The following is a 20,819-nucleotide window of genomic DNA, read 5'->3' as shown; positions in this document are numbered from 1 at the left end:
TGTACCAAGCTGTTGCATCAAGGAAGCAAAGCCATACCCCACCAGGAAATTGCCTCAATCTGAACAAATATAATCAGTGCAATTGTACACATATTCAAGCAGAAGTAAATATGCTCCGTGGGACATGCGCCTAAGTAAGTGTGTGTAGACTACAGCCTAAATAAATAAGAGAATAATATTATGAAAAGAAAAGAGGAGTATCTACGATGAATAGCAAAATTGATTCTGGAAGAAAAAAGAAACCTGGGAAGAAAGGAGTAAGGATTTAAGTTTCCCTACAAAAGAAACAAGAGAAATAAAGGAAAGGAAAAAGGGTAGAGTCCTATCAGAGTCAGCAATGGTGTAGTAGTGTTAAATTAGGATTAAGCAACCTGGTTCAAAAAGGTTGACCTTGAGTCTCAGTTTAAACTGCCTCTTGGGACTGTTTTCAATCTAAATAAATAAATAAATAAATAAATACATACATACATACATACATACATACACACACACACACACACACACACACACACACACACACACACACACCCTTGTGGTCTCCATTGCTATGAACATAGTATCAACATGCCTTGGGACACCTCCCTGGATGCTCATGAAGCTTCCTCTCTCACAAAAGTTTGTAAGTTTTGAGGTATTATTTCAGTTGAAAATAGGAAGTTGGCATGCTGCAAAGTATGGCTTTTCTCTTCTTTCCAAGAATGGCTCTCAGTCCCAAATGGGCCCCATGGGCTGTTACAACCCAGTGTTTTGTTTGAAAGTGTGCACTTCTGTCTACAAGAAATATGAAGGTGGGCATGAAGGAAACATCCTGCAGGAAGAGCATTTGGACAAACCAATGGTTTTTATGGTCTCTCATGGCAGTCAATGGACAACTTTTCTCACCAGCATGTTCAAGAACATGCAGAGCACACTCTCCATATTCTCAAAGTCTCACCAGGCCAAAAGGTTTAGGGATGTCAGATGTATACCATTTCGAGCTCCTCAGAGAAATGGTACGATGCAAGTGAAATGAAGTTGTGAGATTAAAGAATGAATCTTAGGACTGAATCTCACAGATAAAAAGTTAACGGCACAATTATCTACTCAGCTACAAGGATTGAACTGGGATGAAAAAAGAGAAATATGAGGGCTGGTGACAGCGATTAGTTGGTGAACAGAGAGAACCAGTTTTGGGGAACATGTACAGTAAAATGGAGAATAGATGAGCCATGTATCCAATTTATAGAAAGTGCTGTTTTTGAAAGCCATCTCATCCAAGTCTGGTTCAAAAGTAATGAAACTTAAGAAGGACAAAAGGGGCACCAGGCAAAGTGAGAAGATATCACCTGGTCACAAATAACTCCTTCTGTGAGTATGAAGCATTTTTATTTCATTTTTTTTTTTTAGATTTTTATCCCACTTTTTTTTTTTTCATATACAACTCAAGATGGGAAACATAACAATACTTCTTCCTCCTCCTATTTTCCCCAGAACAACAATCCATTGTGAGTTGGGCTGAGAGAGAGGAACTGGCCCAAAGTCACCCAGCTGGTTCTTCATGCCTAAGGCGGGACTAGAACTCCCCTTCTCCTGGTTTCTAGGCCAATTTGCACATTCATCTACGAATCAGTATACCCAGACTTGAATGCAGATCTGCTTCCTCTTTTGTCCCTTTTGGCTATGCATTCTCTTGGTTTTGCTGGGTTGTTTGCTTTGCTTTGGTTTTGGGTGAAGCATTAATGACAGTCTTATTGAAGGATAACAGCTATGTTGTGCAGCTTGGAATAAAGTCTGATTCATTTTACTGTTTGCATTCCAGCAAAGTTGTGTCTGAATTTTTGACCAATCATCTGATCGTAAATTTACTAGTCCATTTAGAGGAAAATTTGTTGCATCCATTTTTGAAAATGTATTGTATGACGTGGGCCTCTTCTCCTCTTCTTTCTTATCCCACCCAAAAATGTCCTGCATACTGATAGCAATGTGGAGATAATTGAAGAGACTGCTTTTCTGCAGTCAGTCTTGGAAGCTCTACGTGATTAAACGCATGGTATCATGAAATACCATGGTTACATGGTATTCCAGAAAGTATCCAGGGCTTTTTGCAGTGAAAAAGACAGAAAAGACCAGTGTTCAACTGTCCCACAGGTTTGCAGAAGCAAATTTATTTATTTATTTATTTTCTTGCAGAAGGCGGCTAGCCAGATTTGATTCCTGGTAGTATTTACCTCACCGTGGAACTGCTAGAAGCCATGAACAAACCAACCATCCAAAAAAAGGGATTGTCGTGACCTTCTTGTACATCCCTAGAAGCAGCTATGTTGAGATTAATTATGGCAAAAGACTGCCAATCTGTAGAGTTAATCCCACACTTCTTCTCTTGTGGCAACATTTTATAAAGTTGCAGGTGTAATATTGTACAGACCCTGTCCTTCAAAATGCCAACTGAAACCTTCCTTGTCTTCTTTTTCTCCACTCCTTACTGGTGTTTATCATTATCCCTCATCCCTCAGTGATATGGGAGAATAGATGCTTAGAAGCAAGCATATATCATCTGGCAATCTCTTTCAGTCCCCCCCCCCTTCAAGGATTGTCATACTGTGTAAAAAGTACAATTCGCATTAATAATAAAGTACATTTCCCAAAGAAACAGTTCTGTATCTTGAGCTGAGAACAGAAGGAAGCAGTTACTCTTATTTCCCATTAAAGAGCAAAGTCTCATGAATCTGATGCAGCATTTCTCAAAGTGTGATCTGGGGACCCCTGCGGGTCCCTGAGACACTTTCAGGGGGTCTACAAAATCAAATAAATAAATATTTTAACATTTCTCAGCTTTAATTGCTAATACAATAAACCCACATAAACTTAAGCTCTTTGAGGTCCTCAATCATTTTTAAGAATGCAAAGGGGTCCTGAGACCAAAATGTTTGAGAACCTCTGATCTAATGGATGGCTGAGGCACATGTTAGGCCTCAAGCTCCTTAGTGGAAACTTTTTACAAAATGTTCTATCTATAATGTCATAGAAAAAGAATTGTGGAGTTGGAAGGCACCATATTCCAACTCCTTCCAATGTTCAGGAAAACCAAACAAACCATCCATGAGATGTGGCTGCCCACCCTCTTCTAAAAACTTCTAGAGGGGGAGAACCCACAATCTCAGTAGGTAATTGTCTCACTGTTGTTTTAAAAAGTCAGGGTCTGCAGGGAGTGGGGGTCAAAATGGTCACAATGAGGGTCATGGCACTGTAATTGAAGCCCTGCTGCTTTGTACATGTATGTGACAACTCTCTTCCAGATGACACTGAAGAGAACTATTTCAGATTCCTTAGGAATGGGGATTTTTTTTTTCTTAAGGGTGAAATATCTTACTATTTAAACTGGTTTCAGACAGGGATCCAAAAGAATAGGGTTCTGTTTTGCTGTTATTATTTGGTGGAAAAAGTTGGAGCCAGGGCTTGGCTTTGTTGAACTCATGGAAGCCTTTCCTGTCCTAAATATTAGCTGATGAAAGAAAGGTGGAATATTAGTGTAATGCCATAAAAGGCCAAGTGAAGTGCATTTAACTCCATTCACCTCTGTTCATGCATCACAAAAAGTTGGAAAATATGAAGAAAAATCAAATAAGATGATTAGAAAAAGAGCATCTTCTACAAGGAAAAACTACAGGAATTGGAGGGTTTTTGTTTTTTTTTTAATTTTCAAGCAAAGTTGAGTAAAGAGCAACATGGACAAGGTATGTTAAATCATGCATGTTGGTGGAGAGATTTTTCTCCCTTGGTCATGTTGGAACACAGGGTCATCCATTATAATTAACGAGGGGAGATTCAGGACCTCTGAAAGAAAGTACTGTCCTTCCTGGCACAATGCATGGTCACACTATAGATTTTTCTGCGAGCAAGTGTGGTGGCAATAAAACACCAGCTCAGCTGATTTTAAAAGAGGACTAGAGAAATCCAGGCAGGATAATCTTCTAAATAAAAGGCAGAATAGCTTTAATAACAGTGTTTAAGGACCGAAATGAAAAAGCTTGGCACTTCCGTCACAAAATAGCTAAGGTTAAAACGAGTCAAGCTCACCTTCTTGTGAGAATGCAACAAGCAGACTTTTAACTAGTTTGAACGTAGGCTGAATGTAGGATTAGATGGACCTTTGGCATGGTCATCAAGGCTGTATTGAAGTTTATATATATTTTATGGCCTTTCCCCTCCCTCAAGTTGAAATAAGTACTCTCCACATTGATGATAAAATAATAATTCGTGCAATAAAATAAAGTTCATTTTGAGTGTTTATGCTTTCTCAAATTCTTAGATGTCATAGGATATATATTCTTCTTTGTCCCTTTTCCTTACTGCCTTCCTTGTGCATACATAGGATTTGAACTCTGGTTTATTCTAACAGATAATAGATTCTGGATCAAATGGACATTCATTAATATTTAGGTTTTCAGTATGATCAAAGGCATATGTGGTGTATTTTTGATATATTTTTTTTTAATCAAAACTGGTCCCTTCAAACTTCGCTTTATGTGAATGATGAAATTCGGGCTTTTGAATTAAGTTATCTCAAATCCCTTCCCTTCATCTCACACGTGAGGGAGAGGTCCCACCATTGCACAAGCATTTCTGAAAAACATTGCAGTAAATCATGATAAATAATCTGTCAGTGTAATGCCAGAAAGCATATACATTTATCTTGTACTTGAGGGGGAAGGGAAGGGAGAAAATGTGTATTTTCTCTTGATTCAAACTGTGTCTAGTTAAACATAGCATTCAATTGCCTAATTCACCTAAGGAGCTTTTACATCCTGCAGATTGTCATGTGATATGGTTTGCTGGCAGAGGTATTCTTGGAAATTAAAGTGTGGGAGGAAGGAAGCAGAAGTAACAGCCCTTTTCACCTTCTCTTGCTTTGTTATAATGGCCCAGCTGTTTGAGAAAATCTGGAGGTGGGTACTTTCATTTCTTTATTCCCATCCCCTGCTTGTCCCCCAGTTCTTTGCCAGAAGCCTTAATGTTCAGCACAAAGTATCAAGGGGTGGAAGTACAGAGCAAAGAAGGCAACCCACATAAAAAAGGGGATATGACATCAACAGGTGGTGACCCAGCAGGTGGTGGCAACGAAGGAGGGGTATGACATCAGTGGGTGGTGACAATAAAGCTAATAACATTTATTTTAGTACTAGGCAAAGAAATTCCTCTTTAATTTGATGGGAAATAGTTTTCGTTAAGGAAAAAAATTTCTAAGAAGAGCACAATGAAGACATTTTCATGGAATGGGCAATTAACACGGATCACGCTATTTAGTCCCAAGGTGGCCAAGATAGATGTGTGAATGTACTGTACATTCATCTTTCCAGTAGTCTGCAGCCTCCCTTATCTCCCCTGCATCTATTAAATGCCCAGAAAGGACATGATGAGGAACTCCTCCCAGAAGGCTTTTTCATAGCGGTATTACTGTGCCCACAGAGAGGGAGTTTTGACTTAAGAAATCAATGAAGAATTTTCCTATCCCTAGAGAAATTTAGAGAAATTGTCCATCCATTTTCTGTACCCACAGATTTAGGGAGGAGCATTGAAAGGATATTTGTGCCCAGTGCCACTGAACTATAACTCCCAGTATCCATCATCAGTGGTCATGCTGGTTTGTCATGCTGGCTTGTGCTACAAGAATGGAAGTTTAGAGGAGTGGGATGGGGTGACCTGGTGACTTGAAGAGATGATATAGAACAACTTCACTAGTCTGTCTTCTAGAACATGGGTATTTTGTTATTGTTCCACTTGTGGCAGCCATTATGGAAGTGTGCTAGTCACTGAAAGCTAAGCTAGCTACAATCGCCTCTCCAGAACAATTCAATTCACCTCATTGCCTGACTTCGTGATAATGGGCACTTCCTTGGCCTCCATCCATGAATGTTACATTGTTAGCAGGCCGATGCCTTTGTCATATTCACTTCTGCCCACCTCCTCATCCGAATTCTCCAGGGTGAGAACAGAACATGAAAAATACAGCTAGGAAAACAGCAGCCGGCATGGTGAAATCAACACACCAACCACCTCTCCTCTTCAAAGTCCTATCTTTGAGGAATTTGGGTATACTTAACTCAAGCAGCTATCTGGGTGTCCTATAGATCATTTAACAAATTGCTTTGCCATCCTTCCAGGGCGTGGTATAAATGACTGATTTAAACCCTCTGCATTGTTCAAGCCACATTGTTCTTCATCAAGTCGAGTCATTTTTATGTGAAGTGTCAAGCTCTTCTAACAAATAACTGCTGCCAGACAAATCAAGTTCCTCATCTTAAAGCTATGGCTAAATAGTTTATAGCTTTAATCTGCTCAGTGAGGTGTGCAGTCTATGACAGTAATTATAAATGCAAGGAGAAATTATAGCTGAATGCTTTAACTGCATTAGGAGTCATTTGATGAACATTCATGATTGCCTGCTCATTTTCAACAATAGAGGGCACGTTAGTGTCAATGCATTAGAGGATTTTTAGTTCTGCTCGGCTCTTTCTTCCATTTACCACTGAGTTGTCAGTTGTCTCCTATAAACGGGGATGGGGGGGGGCGGTAGGAGAGATGAACCATCGAATCTTTAAACTTGATGGGTTGAAAAAGGAAAAAAAAAAGAGGAAAGACAAAGGAGAAACGTGGGGGGAACACCCCTGTTTATCATTATGCTTTTTTCCTTTTTTTTTTTTTTGTTGTATCCGTATTTTCAAATGGATTCTTTTCAGAGAGCTGCCTGTTTACTTACCAAAAGAAAGCTTTAGGAAAAATACTTGGCTTTGAACAGAGTAGAATTTGCATTAGTATTCAGCTTCAGAACCTTTGTTTTGAATGGCTGGCCTTAGTTACAATATGGGTAATAAGAGTACGAGAGAGCATATGCAAAGCGCGTCCTGTCGCTAGAAAGGTCAGCTTCAAATAGCACAGTTGGACTTCACTAAGATGAAGGATTTTCTTGGTCAGAGGTTCTTGTTTTTGAGGCAGACTTGAGTCCTAGTACTTTTAAATGCAGGTGATATTTATATTGATAGTTATTAAATTGTAAGAAGGTCGGAGAAGAAAGCTATCTTGGGTCAAATTAAAAAAATAAATAAATCCCAGAATCAAAGTATGATTACAACTATCCACTACAGTTGCATTCCATAACTGGTATTTCAGCCTACACAAAGTTTGCCAAAATTTTTAAGAAGATACTTCCTCTCTGCAAATTCAACTTTCAATCTATATCTTACTCCTGAAAATGTGCCTTTGTCTAGCTGTACACATTTCAAGAACAGCAATATGTTTTTTTAAAAAATGGGTCTAGGCAAGTATCAGATTTGGAATTTCTGAATGGTCTTTACCTGCCCGGATTCACTGACTCCGACAATTGTGAATAACAAAAGTTAAAATATTGGTTCTCCTAGTGTGCACATATTTTTTTATCACAAAGATGAAGTGCAAATTCTTCTATCAATGAGATTGAGAGAAAGAAATATATTTAATGCTAAACAATCCTACACTCAAAGGAATTCATTATAAACAGTTGAACACTAAAAGGAATTCATTATATCATCCCTCATTCTGATGTTTAGAGATTTCTGGATTGAAAAGAATACCTCCACCAAACCTGGGGCCAGTTAAAGATAAGAATAAATTTCTTCTGCATTGGACAGTGGAAATACCTGTGAGAAAAGAAATCTGTATCCAGTATTATCTTAAGAAACTTTAAACATAGAAAAGTGCAAATGTGACCATGTTAACTTCTGAATTTAAGTTTTCAAATATGCTTTGAAATTTGGATGTTTATTTTCAGAATCTCAAATGAGCTGCTAAAAGTTTTTTTTTTAAATTAAAAATGCATAGAATGTTATACACTTTTAAATGCCTTAGGTTTACTCAAGATTAATTAGCTAATTGTGATTCTGTCATCAGAATGAGTGTACATGAAAAAAAAGGCTTGTAACTAGTATATTTCTAGCATATTTGTTACTTTTTACAAAGAAACCTGAATTTACTAAAAGATAGGAGTGATTTTTCTGTGTGTGAGTGTGTGTACCTTCAATTCTGCGTTGATTCCTGGCAACTGCCTGGATAGTCCCTGCAATTTCTTGGGGATATTTCAAAAGTGGTGTTCCCTTGCCTTCTACCTAGGGCTGAGAGAGAGGGACTGGCCCAAGGTCACCCAGCTGGCTTCATGCCTAAAGTGGGACTAAAACTTACTGTCTCCCAGTTTCTATCTTGGTGCCTTAACCACTACACCAAACTGGCTCTCATAGGAGTGATATGTTTACCAGAATTCCAGGTGGAAAAAATAGCAAACTAACACATCCTCACATAGCGGGGATGATACCAAGGCAAAGACTGGTAGCTAGGTGGTGAGTCCAAGCCAGCGGAGCTTCTCCGGATGAGGAGAAGTTGTGGGATCACCCACTTGTGGTTTGGAAGGCAGCTCCTCAAGAGGAAACCTACATGATCTGGAGGGACCCTGCAGATGACTTGTGGAGAGAGCACCAGAAGCTGCGGGAGAAATCAAGTTCACAGGCCAAGTAGATCCTGCTTGAAGGACACTGGATTTGTCTAATCTACTTTCTATCAGACATTGGAACAGAGATTTAAAGCTTAAAGTTATAGAGATCTTCCAAGCAGCAGAGTACCTTAAAAGCCACCTTCAGTGAGTGTACCTTCAGCTTGTAGGCAAGACTAAAGTAAAAAGTAAGGAAATAACTGCACGGATTTAAAAAGAACCAAAAGCAAAAAGCTGGTGAAGAGCTTAAATTAAGAAAGATAAAAACAGACTAAGGGCGCAGTTAAATCTGGAATATTGTTTACTTCAAAGTACAATGAAGAATGAATGAATGAATGAATGAATGAATGAATGAATGAATGAATGAATGAAATAACACATACCTCTGTGGGGAAGAGGATTGTTTAAACCTGCTAAAGAGGACAATTGGTTGACTTCATTAAATAAAGAGATAAGGGAAGTATGGAATGTCAAAAGGGACTAAAGAGTTAAACTGGACTGGACTTTCCTATTTAAAATCTTGGAAAATATGGAATTTGGAGAACATTTTATTAAATGGGTGAAATCTATATATACTTTACAAATGGCACAAATTATAGTTAATGGTGAATTGACAAAACCCTGTGAAGTACAGAAAGGAACAAGGCAAGGATGTCCACTTTTGGCACGGCTGTTCATTTTCACTCTTGAAGATTTGAATAGAGATATAAGACAAGATGAGAGAATAGCTGGAGTGAAAGTTAAAAAGAATTATATAAATTAAGGGCATTTGCAGAAGATTTGGTTTTAATTTTGGAAAATCCTATGGAAGGAATAGAAATATTAATGGAAAAATTAAAGGAATTTACTGTGTTAGCTGGATTTAAAATTAACAATGAAAAAAATGAAGATGTTAACAAAAAATATGAGGATGGAAGATCAGAAAGAATTGATTGTAAAAACTGGTTTTCAGACTGAGAAAAAAGTAAATACCTTGGCGTTACTATACTAATACAAATTATGTGTTATTTCAGAATAGTTATGCCAAGGTATGAAGTGAAATTAAGGAAGATTTATTAAGATGAGAAAAGTTACAATTATCATCGTTTGGAAGAATTTTGGTGGTAAAAATGAATGTTACCTAGAACGATGTTTTTATTTCAAACAAAAAAATTTGAAAAATGATGTACCTTTTAAGCAATGGCAAAAAGATACATCCAGATTTATATGGCAGGGGAAGAAACCAAGGTTTAAATATAAGATTCTCCAAGATGCAAAGGAAAGAAGACTACAACTATCAAATCTTAAACTGTATTTTGCAGCCTCCTGTTTCGTTTGGATGAAAGAGTGGGTGTTGTTGAGAAATAAGAGAATGTTAGAATTAGAATAGCATAATTTGAGGTTTGGGTGACATGGCTTTTTATAATATGATAAAGTTAATGTAGATTTTAAAAATCACTATGTGAGAAGGACCATATTTAGAATATGGAATAGATACAAACCCAGAAAATACCTTTATTGTTTCAGCACAAGAAGCATTTTATAGAAAAGAAACAGTGGGCAAAAAGAAATGGTTAACATATCAAGATTTGTTAGTACAGGAACACAGAACTTAAGAGGAAGTCAAGAGAGCAATTGACTGCAGAGGGATTTAGCTTTCAACGGTTTTCATACACATAATTAAGAGAAAGATTTAATATAGATACAAAAATTAATTGGAACTGAGCAATATAAGACAGAATTTTAAACTGAATTATGTACAAATAATGAACATGTGATTGCAAAAATGTATAAACGTTTGTTGAGATTTGAAATGAAAGAAGAACAAGATTGCACGATAAAATAGGCTAAGAATTTAGGTCATAATATGCAGATGGATCAGTGGGAGAGGATGTGGGTAAAAGGATTGAAATTCACATTGTGTTACAACTTGAGAGAGGTTTTTTTTAATAAAATGATGTACCATTGGCATATGACACCAGAGAAATTATCTAAGATGTGTAAAGATACTTCTAGTCAATGTTGGAAATGTGAAAAACATGAAGGGACATTTTACCATGCATGGTGGACTTGTGAAAAAGCAAAACAGTTTTGGATACAAATACATACGATGATACAAAGAACTTTGAAGTTTAATATTGAGATGAAACCAGGACTTTTAAATTGGGACTTATGGATAGTCAATTAGAAAAGACTCATAGAAGATTGGTTATATATATATGGTAACTGCAGCAAGATTATTACATACACAACTATGGAGAAATGTTGAAAGACCTCCATTGGAGGAATGGATTGTGAAGATGGCAGAATTCACAGAAATGGCAAAGTTGACCTGTTTGATCAGGGACAAAGCAATAAGTACTTTTATAAAAGACTGGAAACAGTTTATGGACTTTTTGCTGAAAATGGAAAACAAATGTAACTGTGATTTCTGGATTTGCTGATTGAAAAAAGGGTTGAATATGGACAGAAGGGAACCTTGTAATTTCAAAGAGACAGGCGGGATAATAAGTTAGTAACGGCTGTAAAGAAAATTGGAAACCACTTCTTGAATTATTTTTTGCTTTTTGCTTTTTCTGCTTGCATTGATTTCTGAACTTTTTATCTTTTTTCTTTCCTTCTAACTTTTCTTTATAAGTTGATCTTTTACTTACATAAAAATCTTTAATAAAAATTATATTATAAAGGAGTGATACGTTTACCATTTTTAACAAACACACCAGCAGTTCAGAACTGCATTTTTTTTAACCCCACTTTAATTATTTTTATAAATAACTGAAGGTGGCTTACCTAATACTCCTTCCTCCTCCTATTTTCCCCATAACAACAACCCTGTGAGGTGGGTTGGGCTGAGAGGGAGTGACCGGCCCAAAGTCACTCAGCTGGCTTTCATGCCGAAGGCAGGACTAGAACTCAGGGTCTCCTGCTCTCTAGCCTGATGCCTTCACCACTAGACCAAACTGGCTCTCTTTATTTCCAATGATCAAGGAAAATACAGGAACAAAAGCTAGGAGTCTTATTTTCCTTTAATGTGAACTTTAGCTTAAAAAAAAAAAGTTATAAAATCCACAATATTACTCAAAATAGTCCATCATTCCACAACTAAATTACAATTTACAGTATCCAAATAATTTAAACATATTCTTGCTAAGATACTAAGAGGCTGCATGTAGGTTTGGGATACCAAAAACTGGGGAATCAATGGCTTCATGTTTTATTCATTCAGGAGGTAATTATGGCACTTAAGAAACTAAGAAATTAATTTTGGGGGGAAAAATGGTATATTATGTATATTACCCAAACACATAATTCAGTAATCTTTCATTCAAAATGCAGACAAATAGAACCTCTGTATCAAGTCTCAATGCTTATAATCCTGTGCATAATTTTGGTGGTATTTCTGAAGAGACAGGAAAAGGGTCATAGTATTAAGCCTCAGTCTTAGTTCAACTGTTAGGAATCAGGTCACACTGAAATGACTATGATTGACTGCAGCCTAGTGATAAATGTATACCAGTAGCGCTGCAAGAAAAATAATGGACCTACTCCCATTTGTTTAAAAAAACTTGATATACTGTAACAATGCAGGAAAAATGTTCTAAAATCTATATCCAGAAATCAGCTGTTTAAATGAACTTGGAATGGTTTCTTATTACGTTTATATGCCTCCCCTCCCCAATATTTGTGTTTTACTGGCTAAATAGCCAGAGACATCATCACATCTCTGTATGAAGGGAAATTTGGACAGTTGCTGCTGCAATGTAGATATTCGCAATAGCACCAGGACTGTAATCACGCTGCTTAGCCAAACCTTGGTCAGTTCATTGGTTTAAAATACTACATATTTAGGACATTGGCATGTACCATCCAGGGCAGGGAGGGGGAAAGGTCTCTTTCCATGATTATGTTTCATGTGGAGTTGCCAACTTTTTTATCACCTCCTTTCATGTGCACTGATCATATGTTGATTCGGAAGCTTTAAGAGCAGTGATTCTTACGTCCATATCCTGAAAGCTTCACATGTTGATTTACTCTAAAAGAGTAGGAGAGGGGAAACCCATTTTTGACCAGTCAGTGGTAACCCTACTCCTGGGCTGTGATATCCATACCCACGACTGGGAATCTATACAAATTTCCAGGAACAGCTTGGGAAATAATGTCCTCATCATATTTTTTTAACAAAACAAAATGGTGCAGAACAAGTGTGTGATTTCCAAAGGCTCTTGGCAGAAAACAAAAGCAAACCAGCACAATTCTCAGCAGCTGCTATAGGCAGTGTTTCTGTACACAGTGATGGTTCCCACTCTAGGTACAGTAAGGGTTTTCAGTCTTCAATCCAGTGGAAGGCGATTCTTCTTGCCCACCTTGCTTTGAGCACATAAATTGGATCGTTCATTGAAATGAAGGCGAAACAGAGCAAGCAAACTTGTTCACACAACAGCATCCCTGAAACTTTTGCATTTCTGGTTTCAATATCCATGACCTCTTACATGCTTGACATTCTAACCAGCCAAAATATGTTTCATAACTGTGAAATTCAGTAGAACAAAAAATGTCTGCCCCCCCCACCCCCTGCACACACACACACAAACAGGGTTTTCCAACAAATGAATCCTTTGTAGAACACTTACCTAATGCTGCTGATTACACATTTTCAGACACTGGGTTCCAGTCCTAATACTCCTGGGAGTAAGTTGCATGAAACACAGCATGGCTTACTACTAAAGACTGCATCTAAACTGCACAGAATTTTGTACAGTTTATTTTGAAATCATCATGCTGTGACAATCTACTTGAAAGTTCAGGTGGCTTGCTTGTAATTAATTTAAAAACATCAGATGTCAGATTTTGGAACTAAGCAGGCTTTATTAATGATGCATCAGGCTATTCACATATAAATGATATATATGTATAAATATATATATATATAAACACTAGATTGTGTATTCTGGAGTTGCTTGCTCTCTGTTTCAGGACTGAAACCTTCAACATCGATCAGGCTATAAAAATTGTACTATTTTTGTTTTTTTAAACATCACGGAATGAAAAAGCTGGGTATCATTTCCATATATATTATACATACATACATACATACATACATACATACATGCATGCATGCATACATACATACATAGGTACATAAATGGATGTGATACCCAGCTAAATATATATGGATAAGCTCACTGTTCAAGAAGTTTTCACACTCCAGGTTGCTATTAAACAATGTGCTGATTTGTTTCTACCCGATTACAAAGGAAGAAAGAAACTTCAAAGAGCACTCAGATCAGCCAAAATAATTAAAGAGGGAGACTTCTGTGTGCATTTGTATGTGACAAAGGAATTTATTATTACACAAATGGATCTATGAAGCCATATATTTATCTAGAAGAATCACTAAATAACCAAGCGTTTTGAAATGCAGACTTTCAGCGTATAACATAAACTTCGGTCTACTTGACAGATTCAGCTTCCCTTCAGAGAGAATTTAGGTTCTGAAAATTATGGCTATCCAAATTGAAGACTGTGAAAAACCTCGGTGTTTTTTCTTTTCCTCTACCTGAGTGTGAAGAGCAGCGTAGGTGGCAAATATCAAACAAACATGCAAGGAAAATAAAGGATTTGTTCAAGTTCTCAGTTGCATTTGGGAATCTAGGCAAGGGATGAGAACCCGCAGGCTTTCCGAGGCCTGCGGAAGCCCTAACAGGAGGGTCTGCAGGTACATTTCAGTTAAGTGAAGCCACCTAGAAGGAAGAAGTGTATTATTTTGTATTTTCTCTCTTTGTGCTTCCATGTATTATACAGAGAAGGGGAGTAATATGCATCTCTCCCTGGAGGACAATAGCAAGAAGTGCGAGAAATTGATATTCAAGTAGTTTTATTATTATTACAGTATTTTACTGTTTTGTTTTTGATTGGTTTTTATTTTATGCTAAAGCACGTCAGACGTAGAAAAGCACTATAAAACCTAATAAATATTAGGCCTGTGCAAAGAGGGTCTGCTCTGATTTGTCAAATCAATTCAAAGAATAAGCTCAATTCAATCTGAATTGTTGAATCAGTTTGAACAAACAAATGGAGTTTGAAATCTGAAAGTATGAACTGGGTCAGAAATCTGACCGTGCATGTGCAGAAAACTTTTTTATCCCCCAAATCGAATTGTATTCTTTGATTCAATCTGAATCAAGTTCACACACTGAATCATCAGACTTGGTAATTTGAATTGATGCAATGAACATTTGCACAGTCTAAATAAATACAGTAACTTGTGTTTCCCTTCTCTGTACTTTTGAAGCAGACTGTAGACTGATACCACTTTCCAATCAGCTGAGCACCAGTTGTTTCCTATTAAATCAGGATAATCCGTGTGTTGCCTCCAGATACCAGCATGACTACAGATGCATCCCTTGGTCCCTGTTAAGCTGCCTATCCCATGTGATTTTTCTTTTTTTTTAAAAAAAGAATATTTTGATAAAATAAATTTAATAGAAGATGAACATGCTGCAAAGCAAAACACCAGCCTCTAGCATAATAATTATTTATAGGAATACCTTTGGGTCCCGCAAGAACCTGTTCATTGCTAATTACCTTCTAGTGAATGGATTCATGGGACTCTCCATCCCTGTCATAGCAGCCATTTTACGAAAAGACCAATCTCTCATGGCAGCCATTTTGTGAATGTGCCTACCACATGCTATCACCATTTGCCCCCAGCCCAAAAATGTTGCCTAACCCTAGATTAGGGGATCTTAAAGTAAAGAAGATGAAAAAGAGAAGAAGAAAACTGTTTTGGAGTATTCCCTGATAGCTATAGGTTGGGTTTTTGAATGTCTTTGGGTCATATCTGACCACTATCATCCTAATGGCTGGTGAAATCTGGAGGTGAAAACATATGTTTGAATCTATCAGACTGGCAACAGCTTTGCAAATGCGATTCAGCCTTGCCTGTTGAGAATGCCTTTCCGAGAGTTATGATCTGATGAGACACATCAGCTGGAGATAGCAGGGGCTGAACCTCACACTGGGACTTATCTCTACCACTGACTTTTGGATCCTCTTAATAACCTTGTATCCAAAGAAAGTAGAAGGACAAGACTGTTCTTGTTGATCCATAGGTTCTAGGCAGCAATCCCCAAAACAGGCTTGATATTTCACCAGCAATGAGCAGTGAAAGGAGAAACAAAAGGCTCTTGAATTCATAAGGTATTAAAATTAAGCAGAGGAATCCCATTATTGAAAACTGGACACTGAAACATCAGTTTGTAGTGACTCTTGCTGTTGTGCTCAGACAAAAGGGGGACATAGTTGCTTCAAATACTATAAGCAAACACAATTTCATTGGGAACCATTAGAATGAAATGTCCAGCATGCTTTGCTTTTCTATTGAAGGATTACAGGGTTAGGTTAGCTAAATAGGAACATGGTATCAATAGCAAGCAAGAGTGCCAAATCTTGTCTTGGCAGAGGTTTCTTTGCCTTTAAGAGCACATGACTGGGAAAAATGCAAAGAGTAAAGGTTTTTCCATCATGGAAACAGGCTGATGGAAGCAGCTGTCCATGCAAAATTTGTCCCATCATGCAACAATTACAGACAGAGAAGCCAGTGTTTGGAAAGAAATTGGCATCCTGGAACATAATAGTTTCTTTTTTTTTTTTTTAAATAAAGCAGAAGTGCTTTAAGAGCCCTCCTTTGATCAACATCATATTAAAACACTTTTTTTTCTTTTGCAGTTAAGGCATGCATACCTTAGGAGTTATTCTTCATCCACTTCTGCTACAAACTGTGAATGATGTTCTGGTGACTTGCTGTGTGTTTTGCTTAGATGAAGTTTTACAGCATGTTTGCTCACAAATGTCCGAGAGCACAACTTACATTTGAACTTAGAGTCTGTGTCCTCTTCTCCAGCTATTGTTTCAGGAGATCTCTGAACTGAAATTCTGGAAATGTCTTGCTCTACCTTGGTTTGCTGCTCCACGGCCAGCTTGTTCATGTCCTTCATTTGGAAACCTAGATGGGATTCTAAATGGCTGATATATGTTGATGGGGTTCTAAACTGAGATGCACAGTCACTGCAATAAAAGATGGGGTGTCCTTTATCCATGTTTTTCAAAAACTTTGTCCCCCCAGTTTTTCTGAGCTGGTACTTGACATTTGCCAACCAATGGCTGATGGTAGTCATGGACAACCCAGTAAACTTGGAGATCTGCATACGTTCTTGAGGGCCCAGATCTGACAATAAATATTTACCCTCCGATGTTTGGAAGAGACTGGATGCAAATTGCGCTTGCAAAATCAGGAGATGCTGAGGATTCCAGTTGGACTGCCTTCCTTTTCTTTTATGCAAAGTGGAGACTTCTGTTGAGACATCTTCAAAACGCCGAACATCTATTTCCAGTTTCATTGATGGGATTCTGGATGAAGCAGCAGGTTTGGGAGTTGTTGCTTTGGGAAGAACTTTCACCATGTCTGCAATGTCAGACAAAGCATGCTTCTGAGGTGGGGAAGTGCAAGATTGAGCCTGAACAGATTCCCCTTTCTTATTCTTTGATTTGGTCAGGTCAATTGGCTGATCGTTGCTCTCAAACACATAATGCCTGGATGTAACACTTGCAGGTTTTGCTGGCGCTGAAGCAGGAGACAGAACAGGCTTCTCTATTATATTTAAATTTGGTTTGTGGAACAAAGATGTTGAACTTGAACTGGGGCTGGAGTTTGACTGAGGTCGCAAAGGCTCATTTGCTTTGCCCAGATGGTTGTTCAGCACAGACTGCAGGGCACTGAGTGGATTTAAGCCAGGCAGCTCTGAAGAGTGGTTCCCAGGGGTGCATCCATTGCTGAGAGATGTCACAGATTCCTTTGTATTTATTTTTTCTTCCTCTTCCTTTGTCTTGTGTTCCTCCTTCAAAGGACTTAGCTCTGATTTTTTGGGCTCTACGCACATTTCAGCCTGAGGAGGAGAGTCTCCTTCATTTTGATATGCAGGGCCCAAGTCTGTCTTGTTGCCATCTTTAATGTAGTCCTTATGAGCTTCCTTTTTGGTGTCTCCTTCTTTTTTCAATTGAGTGCACTGGACTATGTTAGCTGACACGGGCACTAGAGGCATCACTTTCCACTTTGGAGCAATAGGCCTCAGTTTATTAGTGACTGTTGGTCGAACCTGCAGAACTTGAGACCCCACAGGTAGGGAAGGCTTTGTTCCTTCTGAGAGCTGGTACGCTGCATGGATGCTGGGATACGCACTCCAGCTGGGTGCTCCATTCTGAGCTTTATTGATGGCTGTGGTGACAGTGTTTTCCAAAGACTTCAAAATGTCTCCACCACCTTTTGAAGCATCTTCTAAATCTTCCTCCCGGAGATACTGATATTTCATTGTTGGGTCCAGTGGTTTTTGAAGAGCGTCTTCATAGTCTTCATTTTTTACCACTTTTTCATCTTTGTTCACTTCCTCAGATTTATTTTGCTTACTTTCTTTTTTTAGCTCTGAAGCAGGAGCTGCAGAATCAGTTGATGAATTACTGGAGGGTTTCGAATGCTGGCTGTCACTGCCTGATGCATCAGAAAGCGACTGCATTTTTTCCACAGCCAGGGGATCCAAAACAAGTTGTTTCCCTTTCTTGGAAGCTGAGCTTGTGACTTTCAAGAAGTGACCTGTGACCATCATGTGGGTTGTGAGTTGCTGCAAAGTATCGTGTGAGCTCCCGCATTCCATGCACTTGAGAATCTGTGATTTGCATGCTTCAAACTGCCATGTGTAGCTGGCACCATTCTGGTAGCCATAACGATTGTTAGATGATAACTGCAGATTGGCATTCTTGTGAGAAGAAAAGGTGTCCGCAAAGGAACCAGTGGTTGAATCTGGAGAGCAAGGCCTATTAATGTCGAACACACGTTTCTTATTTGGAGTTACCATTTTGGAAGATATGGTAGGTACCGGCTCCTTCAAAGGCACTTTTTGGTAATGTTTTGTTTTGATCATATGAACGCTTAGGTCTTGAAGAGAGTCAAAAGAGTCACCACAGAACATACATTTCAGAACTTTCTGAGCATCTTCTTTATCCATGTCCTGGAAGGCCCTTTTGCGGGGCTTGGAATAGCTGGTAGGCCTGTGCTTGTCTTTTTTATGGTTGTCATCTTGGTAATGGCCACTTTCATTCATATGGACGGTAAGCTCAACGAGAGTATCATAGGCAGCACTGCACTGCCTACACCGGAACCTACTAGCACCTGTGAATACAGTTCCACACATTTTGCTGCTTTGCCTGTACAGCTGGACGGAGCTGAAAAGGTTTGGCTTGGACAGGGGCCGAGCTGGTAAACTCTGCTGCAAGCTTTTGGTCAGTGCATCCTGATGCCAATCAAAGTCACTTTTGCTTGCTCCGTTTCTATTATCACATCCCCTCTTATCAGAAGGGGACAGCTTGAGCCCCAGCCCCAAACCTGTCCAATAAGAATCCGAAAGGATATTAGCATAGACAGCGGTCATTTTATCCATGCAGCTATGCGCTTCACTTGGGTGCTTGGGATGAATATTGCCTTTGGAGTCCTGTGCCTCCCTGGAGCAAAGGCTTTTAATGTCTGCCACCTGGTCACTAGCATCGCTCAGCAGCGATTCATTTTCCACATCCTGATTGGAGAGATGACTTCCTGGGGAATTCTGGTAGCTGAAGCTTCCTCTTGGATCAGGGGCCATGTCATGTTCTTCATCTGTTCCTGGGTCATTGCTGCCCTGAAGATGAGCCGTTGAGTTGCTCTCATCATCATCCTCTTCCTCCTCTTTTATGTCTTCCTCATCTTTCAGGTCATCATCTTGGACATAACCTGAAAAGGAATATCAAAAATGTGAAATAGGTCAAATACGAACATGGAACATTCATTTTTCTAGTTTGGCATTTGCTTTCCCTGCTAGATTTTGGTTAATCTTCTGCTTTTATGGATTGTTAGCACAAGATGTGAAAAATCTGGCAAGGCTACCCGGTTTTATTAGCAGATGATCATAATTCTTTTTAACTTATAGATATTTGGAGTTAATAATAGTAGTCAAGTTCTAACCACCCCTTAATGGAACAGTCAGAAAATTAATATCTAAGATCCTATTAAGTCCATTAAAATGATATGATCATATGGATATTAGCTCGCTTGTGAAAATTTCAACTGGCCAAATAATAGAAATAAAATATTCTTGTTTCTAAGGATTAATTTCAGGTACAACAATATTGTCAACTTAATAACCATTCAGAATGCTTGAGAAAACAGAACAAATGAATACTAGACAGAATTGTACATGATATACACATTTGGTTAATCTGAACAATCACTGTTTCTCATAAGAATATATTGAAAACTTTCTTAAATCAAACAAGAAAAATATTTTCAATGGAAATGTACTTCTTCTGCATAGCCTCTACTTTGAAAATCTTGTACGATCTAATAATCCATCCATAAATTGTTAAACATATTCCAAAGAAGGGTAAGCTTCATTTTCATATGAATACTATAACATTTTCATTCAATTTATAGGGATAAAATAGTTATAACTCTCTATCTCCTCCTGAATGGAGTTGGGCATGGGTGCATCAAATAAGCATGGCATTTGAATAAATGATGTAATTGCATGGAAAATTAGATGGAAATCCCTTAGAATCCCTCTATGAATTTAGCAGCATATGTCACATATGGATCTGCTGAATATTGGGTTAAATCCATCTTAACTTAGTTTATTTATTTTATTTATCATATTTCTATAGCCACCCATCTCACATAAAACTGACTCTGGGTGGCATACACCACTTAAATAAAAACAGTAAATACATTAAAAACTGTCACAATTAAAAATAATTGTAAAAACCACACAAAACAGAGAGGATGATATCAATCACAACATCATTAGTTGCATATAGTTTGCACTGATATCAATGGGACATTAGTTAAATCATCACTACCTTGGTCCCTTAATTTCAGTGGGACCCAAATTAAACTAATTTAATCTGGATTCAGTCCACAGTCAAACTTCTGGGTCAAGCCCAATACTGCCAATTCCAAATGGCTATCATGTTCTAGCAATTTCTATTTTGGGCTTGTTAAGATTGGAATAAGTTGAAATCCCACTCTACCAATACGCTCTGCCTAATTTTAACTATTAGAAGCTATCATACTAACCTCAAAGCATGAGTTAGGAAGTTGACTTGTTAACCTGTCAAGCTAACTTTACCCTAATTCCAGCTTCCTCCATAGGAATAATCTAAATTAAATTAATCACAGTTAAGGGGCTATTTTTATTACTTGAGTTTGTTCCTGAGACATTAAACTAGGTTGATCTAAAGTCTCAACTCAATCACTGATTTTACTTTT

The 20,819-nt window shown here is 38.1% G+C and overlaps 1 protein-coding gene across 3 annotated transcripts in view; it reads right to left on the bottom strand.

The window, feature by feature from the left end:
* Positions 1–20,819, bottom strand: part of TSHZ2 (teashirt zinc finger homeobox 2) — a 374,737-nt gene that overhangs the window by 106,060 nt on the left and 247,858 nt on the right. The window contains exons 2-3 of one of the 3 annotated variants that reach the window (XM_088153776.1): positions 16,217–19,289; positions 13,428–14,214 (exon numbers count right to left, since the gene is read on the bottom strand). In XM_088153776.1, coding sequence (XP_088009902.1) covers positions 16,225–19,289 — 3,065 coding nt within the window. In that variant the 3' untranslated portion in view covers positions 13,428–14,214; positions 16,217–16,224. Of the gene's footprint in view, positions 1–13,427; positions 19,290–20,819 lie in introns of those variants that run through there. The other 2 variants (XM_088153775.1, XM_088153774.1) reach the window with 2 other exon arrangements.

The sequence above is a fragment of the Python bivittatus genome, unplaced genomic scaffold (assembly GCF_059951505.1).
Source record: "Python bivittatus isolate LINGU-HERP-01145 unplaced genomic scaffold, Pbiv_v1 ctg000700_np1212, whole genome shotgun sequence".
Taxonomy (NCBI): Eukaryota; Metazoa; Chordata; class Lepidosauria; order Squamata; family Pythonidae; genus Python; species Python bivittatus.
This window is presented reverse-complemented; position numbering and strand designations above follow the sequence as displayed.